General features: G+C 34.8%; 1 protein-coding gene across 1 annotated transcript; it reads left to right on the top strand.

Moving 5' to 3' along the window:
* Positions 1 to 2,292: 2,292 nt before the first annotated feature.
* CPR41 (cuticular protein RR-1 motif 41) lies at positions 2,293 to 4,460 on the top strand. Its single transcript, XM_073084489.1, has 5 exons — positions 2,293 to 2,389; positions 2,602 to 2,648; positions 3,039 to 3,233; positions 3,352 to 3,483; positions 3,823 to 4,460. The coding sequence occupies exons 1-5, from the start codon at positions 2,375 to 2,377 to the stop codon at positions 4,349 to 4,351; spliced, it is 918 nt and encodes a 305-aa protein (XP_072940590.1). The 5' UTR covers positions 2,293 to 2,374; the 3' UTR covers positions 4,352 to 4,460.
* Positions 4,461 to 13,030: the final 8,570 nt, after the last annotated feature.

Below are 13,030 nucleotides of genomic sequence, written 5' to 3'. Positions count from 1 at the left end.
ATCATCGCCAAACCTCTTTCTGCTTTATAATAAGAATTGTTAAGCGGTGCTGAGTTGTGGTCAATGGGTGGCAGTTTGCTTTTATATTTAAAAAAATATATGCTAAGCATATTATTATGTAAAGGCGTAATTCTATCATTCATTTGGTTGTGTATTTTATTTTATATAATGAAACTTTAACTGGGTTATCTGGTAATCTGCACTACCGCCAACACAGCATTAATCGTTGGCCGCATGCGGCAATTGAAGTTATGCGTCGGCGATCCTAAGGCGTCGTACCTGGATGTCTATATCGTTATCTTCGGCTGTTGTCAATGTGAGGCCGTCTGGGACTTACCTGGATAGCCGACAGAACTTGGGTTCTCACTTTGAACGCCTGTTACCTCGTTTATCGGATGGTGGCGGCGCGAGGAGGCTGGGGCTACTCACTGGCACAACAGGAAAAGTAGAGGGGCAAAAAGCGAAGTTGCGTCAATGGGCAATAGAATCGTAAACGTCCAGGCTGACACAGTCTAGCGTTGGCCTGGGGTCTAATTCCTCAAAATTTTCAGCGGTGGTTAGTTAGAGAATTCGGCACCCTGTTCTTCAGTCTTACTCAGGCGTTCTTGGTACTTGGTTGTTTTGTTTTTTTTTTATAAATTAGAAGTAGAAGACGAGCAGTCCACCTTATGGTAAGTGATTACTGCCGCCCGTGGACATCTATAATCAATCTCAGATAGGTTTTGATATTCCTACCTGAGGTCGGCCACAGATGCGCCGCTTCCCCTGAGGACTAAGCTGGAACCCTTCGGAAAAGTGTGTCTCCCTTGCCACACCCTTCAAACCAGAACACAGAAGCGCTTAACATTGCTGTTATAAGGCAGAAATAGGTGTGGCGGTGGTGCCACCGGAGTCGAACCACAAAGGGCTTTACCAACTTTACAATCTGTATCTGTGTCAAATCATTGCAACGATTACCTAGACGAGATGGCCCAGCTTACGCTGGAGGTATTGAGTACTTGGAATGTGGAGTGCACCGCATTCAGCTATGTATTGAGAGCCGACCTCACACTTTCAGCTAAGGAGGATGATGTATTCCCAACCGCTTTTTTGCAAGACGCTGCAGACTACATACAAGATAAGACGCTGGAGAACAGCTTTCGCATTCCCATGCGTCTATGGAGTCACATTCGGCAGAATTTACTATTGCCGGGCCGCAAATGTAATGGAAACTTTTTGACGGAATCTGGGACCTAGCGTCCAGAAGAACACCGTGGACTTCTACTCGATAAGAGTCCGATATACCCTATCTGCTCCGGGCTAAGGAGTTGTTTTTGTTTTACATTTAACCTGACGATAATGCTAACGGGCTACCTGATGGAAAGCAATCATTGTCGCCTATGGACATTTGTAACACCAGAGGAGTCGCCAATGCATCGCCGGCTTTGAAGGAGAGCTCTTATTACACCTCTCTTGAAGAACTCCACGTCATAGTCCTGAGGGAATACCTCAGAAGGAAATTGATTCCACCTTTTGCACGTACGCGACAAAAATGACCGAGGACTAGTTACATGAGGATATTTCCGCATTAAAAAAAAAATAATTAATTGGCAGTGAATGCTACTAGGCATTAAGTTTACCCTTTAACTCAAGGTGTTGTAAAACTAATCAATACATGAGAAATATAAATGCGTTTTCACAGGGAAGTTTCTTTTAAGCTAATTTAAAGGACGCGTACGATCACGAAATCTATGTATTCATAGTTATTGTAGCGTAAGCCTATATTTCCAACACATAGCAATTATCCATAAAAAATACTTAGTAATGTTGGTATTATTGCTAATAGTCGCAATACCCCGGTAATATACCGGTTTCTTCCATCCATGGACATTTGTAATCAATTCTTTCAGAATGCAGTCCTATCTGAAGTAAACTACATAGACGTTGCCTAAAAGGATCAAATTTGAATTCTTAAAATCAGGACACAGCTACATGATTATTGCTACTATAAAAGTGAATGAGGCGCATTTGAAACCTGCGGATATTCTACCATCTCAAAATAGAATAAACTTTAAACTTTTGGCTTATGGATTTTTTCTTTTGTTTAGAGACCAAGGACATTTATTATAATTAGCACAGTAATAATATATCCTATCCTGCCAATATTAACACATTTTGGATCAGCTAACATGTTAGCACGTTAACAAGTCGGTGTGCATAATTTAATGAGCAACAAGATTGAGAAACTTTGCTAATGAATAGCTAATATCAAACTACACATTATAAATGAGAGGAACTGGACAGGAGAATCACTTCATAAAAATAGATGAAAAAAAGGTATAAATAGGAACTGATCTGTGAGACAGCACATTCAGGTAGTTTAGCTCGTACAATAATGCGCGGACTACTGGTACGTAATTAATTAGAGTAAATCAAATTAAATATTATTAGATCATCTTTTAATATGATTCATTTATTATCATCTTTTCAAATTTACGGAGTAAAATTTGTTTTAAGTAAATGATTATTATGTTCTACGAAGCTTTGTTTCTAAAAAATATTTTTTTGTTAATTTAAGGTACTTATTAAGAAAAAAATAACGTTTTTTTTTATTTATTACAGGTGATCTGTTTCTTTGCCACGGTTGCTTTGGCAGCTGAACCTGGAAAGTGAGTTTATTTTTTTTTAACACGTAAATTGTAATAAGGTGTATCAATTCGTTCTAGAGCGATGGAGTATAATCCAAACCCTTTTCAGTCTGAGAGGAGACTTGTGCTCAGCAGTGGAACAATATTGGGTTGATAATATTTTAACAGGACGTAAAAATATTCAAAGTATATAATATTTATTATTTATAGATATAAATAAGGAATATTTATATTAAATAGCAATCAATTGAGCTAAAGAAATCATTTTGAAATTTAAAAATATAGCGGTAAACAATGGTAGTCAAAAAATATTTCATCGTTGGAGTAGTGTTTTTTTTTTAATCTTAAATAACAAGAGCAACATTTTCTTCTTGGTAAGAATGTATATTATTCTTTCTTTCATTGTTCTAGGTACAACCCTTTCCAGTACGGCACCAGGGCAACAGCGACTGCAGCTACCCGCAGATACAATGATGGAGGTCGTTACGAAGCTGGTCGCTACGACCCCGGCAAATACGACCCCGGCAAATACGACCCTGGCAAATACAACCCCGGCAAATACGACAGCTCTGGTCGCTACATCCCCGATGGTAGCGGCAAATATGAGTAAGTATAAAATTAAACAAATATTAAAACACGGTTCCATATTCCAAAATTTACAGAATGGTAACTTGAACGTACAAATAAACATAGAGCACACTTAAATAAGAATATATTTTTCCAGTGGTGACCGTGGAGACCGTGGCCTAGCTGGTGGTTTCTACTCCGGATCATCCGACGCTGGCGGTCCTGGAGGCGCTTACGTAGGCAGCAAGGACGACATTGAGAAGTACAAGCCCGACAGGAGCTCTTCTGGGTACGTACATTTTTTGTAATAGAAATAAAACAAAAAATCTATCCTAGAAAATTCTTTGAAATAAGTAGTGCAGTAGTGTTATATTGCTTTCATTGAGTAAATGTTACATTTACTTTAGGCGTATTTTATAATATTTACGATGAATCATATTTTTCATACTTTTGATATGTAACAATTATGAATAACAATCTTATTCTATTAATTTGTGCACTATACCTAGACGAAAAGAATATTATTTTTTTAAGTTATATATTACTCGTATATTTCGACACTTAATAGTAGACACTTAGTAATTTAATTATTTTATTGCTATTAAAAAAATGTGGTTGACATTTTTAGGGGCGATGGTTACAAGGGAGACAGAGATAGTGGAGCTGGAGCCGGTGCAGGAGCTAATGCTGGTGGCGCAGGCGCCAGTGCCAATGCTGGTGCTGGTGCCAATGCTGGTGCTGGTGCCAATGCTGGTGCTGGTGCCAACGCCGGTGCCGTCAGCTCTACAGCAGCGCCCGTTCCTGTCAGCTCTACTCCCTTCTACGTTAGCTCCACCCCGATCGTGGTCAGGCCGACCCCTATCGTAGTTAGGCCCACTCCCTCCTACGTCAAGGTCGACTCTGGTACCTACGACTACAAATACGGTATCATCCGCCAAGAGACTGACGTTAACCCAGACGGCTACCATTACCTCTATGAGACCGAAAACAAAATCCTCGCTGAGGAGGCTGGAAAAATTGAGAAAATCGATAACGAGAGCGACGGTCTTAGGGCCAAAGGCTTCTTCGAATACGTTGGTCCTGACGGTGTTACCTACAGGGTCGACTACACAGCCGATGAGAACGGCTTCGTACCCTCTGGTGCTCATTTACCTTAATTTCTAGTCCTGTCCTACTACTTTAAGATTGAATATAAACTCTATATTTCTTACAAGGATTAATACAAATTGTGATCACTAAATTAAAATAAATGTAAATATGTATATCAAATAATTCGCTGACTTTTATTTAAACCTGATCATTATATCTCGGGTTAATTGTCCCGAGGAGTACTATTTTAATATCTGTATACAATTTCAATTTAACTAACAAGTTATACTTGGCGGTCTAGAAATTTCATCATCATAAAACAAGTATAAATCGATTTTAACATAATCCTGTTTTAGTCATTTAACACTTTGCGCTACATATTTTAATATAATAATTACAAAGAGTTAAGATAACTAAATAGTCACTTTAATTAATTTTATAAAATAAATATATATGGATTGGTTCTAAACATCAATTTATATTACTGGTGTCGATAGACACCTGTAATCAACTTGGAAGTCTTGCTTGATGTCACTGACAAGTTATAAATTTATTGATACAGATATTGATATATTTGACAATTACAATTATAGGTAAAAATATATACAAATTATTTCTAATTTACAATACATACAATCAAGTGTAAAAAAGAAAAAATCGTATGTAAAAATCTTCTAAAATTACCGTGTGAGGCATGGTTTTTAAGTTGTTATATTTGGGTAGAATTAAAACACCCCGTTTAAGTAAGAATTGATTAGTAAGAATATAACGTGTTGTATTACGATAGTCATATCTGTGAAAACCATTAATAATAATGAAGAATGCTTAAGGATTTGAGTTCATATAAACGGCGTTTTAACCGATTACGTTATATTGTACGTCAAATACAACTTTTAAGGTTTAAATTGAGATGTTACATTATGATTAAATCAAACATTTTAATTGGTGATTAGCACGTCAAATAATATTAAAAATAAGTTAAAATAGGAAATATAACAGCGCTGTTCGAATTGTAGATAAGCATAGAAACATTTTATAGAAGCTAATTTATGAAAAATGACTAATGTCCCATACATTAAGGGGTTTAAAATTGCCGATGTATGAAATTGCAGTATATTTATTTGACTATTACTTGAACTTAAATGTTCTTTAAACCACGTAAATTATGAAAATATCGAAGAGAAACATAACTTAATTTTCTACTAGTAGGTATATAAGAGATGCAAAGTTGTAAATAATTATTAATATAATGTTATGTTTGTTAATACTGGTAATGAAAACTTTTGTAGTTGTATGTGTGTTCATAACACACACATAATATATGTGTATAACAGAGTATAAAGTATCAAGTAAAGTAACTTCTTGAAGTCGTCTCTCTGACTAGAATGTCCAGTAGCAACTTTGAAACAAGGCAATAAAAACTAAGTATTATGTTATGCGCTACCTATAACTGTCATACACCTACGCTTCTAGTTTTGTGTTTGATGCGTATTGATATTAATGAATAATATAATATTTAAATGTTTATAGTTTCTGTCTAGCGGAATGTGTAGATAGACATTATTGCTATATTTGCTATGCTTGGCGAGGCGTTAATGTGTTGTTTTACAGACTTTGTATTTATTTTGACTGTAGAAAATATTGATGTGAATAGGTTATTAGAACTTATTAGCATTTTGGTCAATCTTTGTATAAAAAAAGATATGTTTTGTTTTCCAACGTACCTACCTGTGTGAGTCACATATTACTCCACAGAACAAGGGGAACTACGGTTCTTTGACAATTTTCTCATACCTTATTAATATTGTTAACTGGATTAACATATGGCTAGTCATATGGCACTATATCTGCTAAAACTTCAACTGAAAGACATGTTCTTGTTTAGGGATATTAGCTTGCTTATAATAAATAATGTAAAGCACGTTTTGCTTAAAAATAATCGAAATTAGTAATAATTATTCTAAACTTTGGTCAGCAACTATTTATAAAGATTTATTATTATTTACGACTACCGAGACTAGAACACCAATAACATTTATCTACTTTAAATTATTGCTTCTTGTAGAAAATAATCTATCTATATTTGTTTGTTGTTGAATATCTTACTAGACTCAGCTAAGTTTCGCTGCTATGATTATATTTTCCTTACAAAATTAAAGATAAAAAGGACATAGGTACATATAAGCTGCTATAAGAATACTCTTACTTATATAGAAAAGCAACAATGTGCGAAATATTTAAGCAAGATCCTCTAATTTTTTCGAATTTGGAAAATAAAACAGCTACCGTATACTTATCTGAATTATGTGGAAAAGAAAGATTGTGTTGAAAAATTCGTTTTAAATTTTTGCTATGAAAAATTAGAGTTTGCAATAATAACTGGTCCTTAATATTGGCAGGTAAATAACTATGTTTCGCATAAATAAGTAAAACTGAATAAAAGTATTATTTAAGTACATTACTAATATAAGTTTATGGCATTTTACGATATTATAAGAATTTGTCGTGAATCCTTATTCACAATTTTTACAACTCCTTAATTCTGTTTCAAACATATTGTATAAGTCGTGAGTGTTATTGCTCTTGTTAAAAAATTAGGCGGTTAAAATCTTTAAAAAAAAGTCTGCACGAACAGGTGTATGTAGGTACTTACTGCTTTACATCCAACTTTGTAATTGTGGGAGTTAAAATATACCATTTGTAACATGGTTTTTGATTCTATACAGTTACTAATTAATTTATTTGTGTTTTTTTAATGAAAACAAAAACACAAATCAACCAATTGTTTTTTTATAAGACTCGATCTGTAGTCTATACTATCTATACTAATATTATAAAGAGGAAGACCTTTTTCTACATTTATTTATATTTTATTTTAGCAATGGTATTTTAAGTAGTAAGATATAAAAATATTTCTGTCAGCAAAGTGTTATTGCTATTCAAAATTAACGGAACAAAGAAACAAATCTCAAGAAAATACCCATTTATTAATACTTCCTCAGGCTTTATAATCTTAGGTCCTTCAATATTTTGTATAATAGTCCTTATGTCACCTTCCTCTAACTCTAAACTCGTCACAGTTGCATCAGCATTGTCATGAAGCTGATTCTTCTAGACTTATGAATGTTCTCAGTTTTAGGTGGCGATGTTCAGTTAGTACCAGATGCCCTATCTAATTGTTGCTTGGGTTTTTCTGTTTCATCAGTGTTCAGTAAATACCAGGTAATCTATATGGGTAATAATTTTTATCTTTAGCGAAACTCTACAGTTAGGTTCTTTGCGCCGTTTCTTCTTAATAGCAAAAACACTTTGCCAATAAAAATAAATTTTTGACACATATTTTTACTTTATGGTTCATATTGTGTTAGCCAACGTTAGGTATAAATTCTGTGTACTATTTTGTAAAACTATATTCTAGCTTAATTAAAACTAAAACTATATTCTATAAGTGTGAATTCATTAGAATTTATTTATGTATGGGTTGAGAAGAATGAGAACTTACAGAGAGATTTTCTTCCACCTTCGCGTGCGTACGCGGTATTGTTTTTTTATCTCAAAGACGCGGTTATAGAGGTGCTGAAAATTCAGCGGAACACGATAGGTAGTCGTACAGAAAGAGATCGATATAAGTTGCCTGGCGTTACAATGAAACCAGCAACAACCGCGTACGCTGCGAAAATAAATCGCGCCGTGAAAATAGCAACTGTCATTTACCTGCAATTTCATATTTCTATGCTTGTTGCGGTTTCACATCCGCGGCGGAGGAGGGGGAACGTTCTATGGGTTGCCTCTTATATTATTTCCATTTCTTTATTTTCTCGATGACAGAACGACGCCCATGTAATTTTGTGTTCTTTACTCAGAGTCATGCTATAGCTGTTATTCTATGGTTGTTTTCGTTAAAATGTCACACAGATAATACTGTACTTCATGGACAGGTAGTGATGTGCAACACATAATGATTACTATAATAAAGATAAACGTAACACGATAACAGACTCGTTTTTTTCTACAAAATGTAAGAAACTAAACTACTGACGGATACGTTTGTACAAATTTATTAACTATAATATTATATTACAAATATCCTAATAAGCATCTTTCAGAAAAACAATAACGTCTCTCTCTTACAACGTAACACTTGAAAATTATACAAAATTATATTTTGAGCTCAAAACGCTGTGTAAGTCAGTATCAAATATTCGCAACTTTACATTATATAGACAAAATATTTAAAATATGTATTCGTACAAAGAGCAAGTTATATACATGAAATTTAAAGTAAGAAAAGTAATAAATTAAACTATAAACTAAAAAAAGAAATTATTTACAAATTTAAAAATTATAAGTAAAATAAGCCATCTAAAATTGCCGTGTGAGGCATGGTTCCCAAAACGCTGGCGGCGTTACCTTGCTGCACGGCAAGACTTTATCTTTGTGCAAAGTAGCCGCCAGCTCTTTGGTCACTGGAAGCAGTTACAAGCCTGGTCGACATATCTGACATGATTTTTTTTATGTCAGATGACCATGGACCCATTGTTTCTATAGCAAGCGCCGTAGATAAGTAATTGTCTAATAAATTAATAATTACATATACCTATAATATTATACTTCATTACAAGATGTTACATGTATATTTTTTTGATTGATAATGCCTACTTCTTTAAAATTTTCGAAGCTGTTGTAAAATAAGTAGGTATAGGTAGGTACTCGACAATGAAACGAAATAATTATTACGACAGGTAATCTTTATTTATTTATTTTATTCAAAATTTGATGAATCGTTACTGTCACTATATGAGATCGATATCATTACAAACAACTGTCATCGAGAAAATAAAGAAATGGAAATAGTTTATGTTACTTTTTGCCTATCAAATACCGACATTTGACAATTCCCATCTACTAGTAATGGTTAACTTTTGATCATTGGTACGCAAGAATTGGATAGATTGTTTATTAATAAAGGGCGTAAGTTAACTTGGTTAGGCTGTGTCCAGAAGTTACGGATTATTCTCTCACATAACTAGACGGACATACAGGAGAATTAAAACTTATCTGTTTGATATACAGGGTGAATTTTTAAAACGGGCCTTCAGGGCCAAATCCGAAACTATAAGGATAAGCGAAAAATGCTGAAAGGAGTTACGAGGCCGATTTTGATAAAAACTAAAACTGCATCATTACTTTTTTAAAATAACTTTTTCCCTAGCCGGGAATCGAACGAGTTCATTTTGAAAAAAAATGCACCCTCTATATTATTCCACTATCTGATAGTGTCGCTTATAAGGATCAAGTTCTGGGAAGTAATGTTATGTGACAAATTAAAGGAAAAGGAAAATTTTGAAGAAAATACGTATTTTTCCATACATTGGCATACTAATCCTTAAGGATTATACATAATAAATGATTTATGTATAATTCTCTAGAAACATACATAAGTCATACCATTGAAGAATTTGTTGGTTAATCAACTAATTATTCGATGTTATGACTATGACATACGGCTTAGTATGAGAAAGTAATAGTTTGGCAAATAAGTTACCGCCGTTTTTAGTATTTATTTATTAATGAAAATAGAGAACTGATTAAATAGTAAATTCTTATTGTTTGTTGTTCACAACTTCGTTTCAACGTTAAATATGATTTTCTATATCTCTTTTTTTAGTAATCACTCGGATTTGACTCTAAAAAGTAATTCTCGCAAATTGTCAACTTTACATCTGTATTAAACAAAACTCCGTCCATAGCAAGTAAATCTATTTTAATGGTCCTAAAATAACCTTAGCTAAGTTGGACATAAAAATATAAATTATTGGGAAACAAAACGTCCATTTCGAATGATTAGAAACATCGAGCCAAAAAAATGTTAATACACGAAATGTTTAAATTAATGAATGGCGGGAACTTAACTGCCAAATTAATATGAAAAAATATGTATTTTCTTAAAATTGAGGCTTTTCCTTTAGTTTGTCATTTATCATTACTTTCCAGATTTTGATCCTTATAAGCAACACTATCAGATAGTGGAATAATATAGAGGGTGCATTTTTTTTCAAAATGAACTCGTTTGATTCCCGGCTAGGGAAAAAGTTATTTTAAAAAAGTAATGATGCAGTTTTAGTTTTTATCAAAATCGGCCTCGTAACTCCTTTCAGCATTTTTCGCTAATCCTTATAGTTTCGGATTTGGCCCTGAAGGCCCGTTTTAAAAATTCACCCTGTATATGGTGTTGGAATGAGTCTTTTACTACAGACATCACCCGGAAGCTCAGGCTAATTCAGCGAGCTATGAAGAGAGCTTTGCTATTTTTTACGTGAAGAGTTCTTCACGATAAAAACCCAAATACAAGCATAGTTTGGTTTATAAATGATGTTATTTGGACGATTGATAAATGAAGTCATGCAATTAGTCGTCGTCGTTAACATATTACTGTCCTACTGCTGGCCACGGGTCTTCTCTCAGAATGAGAGAGATTACTCTACTGCGCTGGCTAAGTGAGTATTTGTAGTGCGTGCGTAGACTACTTTGAGATTTTTTTTAAGATTACTCATGTATGCAGTTTCCACACGACGTTTCATTCAACAATGCAGGAGTAGTGAGATCGGATATGAGGAGAAACAGTGTCATCCATGACTTTGTACCAATTGGTAATAAGTTGTTTTGAAATATATGACAAACGTCAATCCGAATGAGTATCAGTGTGAAGCGTGATGAATGTTTTTGTATGAAAATCTAGATAATGGCTATGTACTTAATGTCTTTGCTGCTGACGATCGTGAAAGAAAGATTTGAGAAAGTCAGACGAAGAACTTGAGGGAGATACCAGTAAACCTTTGGATTAATTTACAGAACGCAGTTGCTAACGTTGCTAAAAAGCAAAATTAAGGACACAACGAGCTAAAGTACAAGTTCTAATCATTTTGTTACAGAGATTTGTAAAAGGAATTCTAAGATAGAAAATGTTATGTAATAAACATTCTTTTATAAAAAACAATATGTCAATAAAGAATTCGGACCAGGAACTCACAGTGATTTATTTAGACTAAATAAAATTAAGTATTATTGGAGGAGGTCTCATAAATATGTTACACATGTTTTATATGTCACCTTGTGATTCGATGAAGGATCTTAATATACATGATTTGAAATGTTAAGTTAAGATTTGATGATTGATCAAGTTCATGCGTTCATAACTAGCCGAATATGGTGACTCTGCTTATGTGGATAAATGATTAAATTTTACCCTTTTAATAATTAGAGGGGAGACCGCATATGAGACCAATCACTTGCTTGTTGGTGAAACAGCCTGCATTGCCGGAGCAATGGATGAGGACCGAAGACTGGGCTCAATGGCTTGCCTTGAGGGAGACCTATGTTTAGCAGTGGACCGATTCTGGTCGTTAATAACCTTTTCTATGTCCATCAATCTATATGGGCTGCAAGGCATGCCAAGAATAACACACAAACATATATACATTGAAAAACGTCACCGTGCGCGTCGGGTAAAAATAACTTGGTCTTAATTGGCTTGCTGTTGATTACCTCACTATAGAAAAAAATATCAATTTTCATTTAATACTTACAATAATTGGTAGTAATTGAAGTTACTTCAGTCAAAGGTTGTAGAGACTTTTGTCGATCGAGTCCGATGGCACCACCGCTTCTGTTTAAAAATAGCAATGTGTTCGATTTGAAGGATGTTATAAGGAAGACATATTTTCCTAGGTGTTCCAGCGTAACCCTCAGGAGTAGCAGTGCATCCAAGGCAGTTTTGAGCTAAGAATGTAGAACGGACGTCGCACACTTTAATTTATCCTTCAGATATACATGTATGAAGTCCCATGCCCTAACGTTTTCTTTTAAATAATTTCACTGCACCTTCGATACTAAATACTTCATAGAACTTCTAATGTAATTATAAGGGTTATTTAATTGTCATTTCAGTACAGCATTAAAAAATTAATAAAAAATATTATATTCGTATACCCGTGCGTATCATGAATGCTTGTGGAGGCCACATAACATAGATGATTTAATTATCGCCGCAATTACGCCTTATTAGTGTTGCCAAAAATTTGTCACGGTCATAAAAGTTTTGTAAATTATTCAAACACTTCAAAAATAATGATCTGCAAAATTTTGCACCTATGAGAGCAAATTAATTTGGTGTCATTTTATGACCATGAAAACTTGATCTTTATCAAGATCCTTAATAGGTTTATGTTTAATTTTACGTCTCAGGGCTTATTAACATCAAGCTGTCATGCGATGTCACTTGCTCGTAGAAGGTGTCTTCTTCTTGTTTACGAGGGGGAAACCTACTAGGGAAGGTACTCGGTGCTGTGGAAGTATCACGTGGGAGTCTTATCGCACTAAAACCCCCGGTAGCCATCCTCAGCGCTACGTTGAGAACTATCGGATCTCCAAAGGATCGCAACCGGAGCTCTAAGCGCGTTGCCCTGTCGATCCGCCCAGGTGAGCATAAGCCCGCCACACTACATGGCGTGTACGATGGCATGCAGCAGCATATACCGACGTCCTTCCCGAGGTCGCTGGCCGTGCGGTTCGAGCTTCCACTAACGCCGCCTACCATTCCGGAAGCCCCCTTTTAGTCACTTCTTCCGACAGGCAGGGGATACCGTAGTTCTATCTTGGTCTTGAAATTGCAGGGACACTCCGAAGGTGCCTAAAATATACAATCTACAAAGAGAATTATAAGACTCTAAAGCGGACATTTACAAGAT

This window comes from Epargyreus clarus, unplaced genomic scaffold, assembly GCF_041222505.1.
Source record: "Epargyreus clarus isolate Ecla_fem2 unplaced genomic scaffold, WU_Ecla_fem_2.2 ptg000021l, whole genome shotgun sequence".
Lineage (NCBI taxonomy): Eukaryota > Metazoa > Arthropoda > Insecta > Lepidoptera > Hesperiidae > Epargyreus > Epargyreus clarus.
This window is presented reverse-complemented; position numbering and strand designations above follow the sequence as displayed.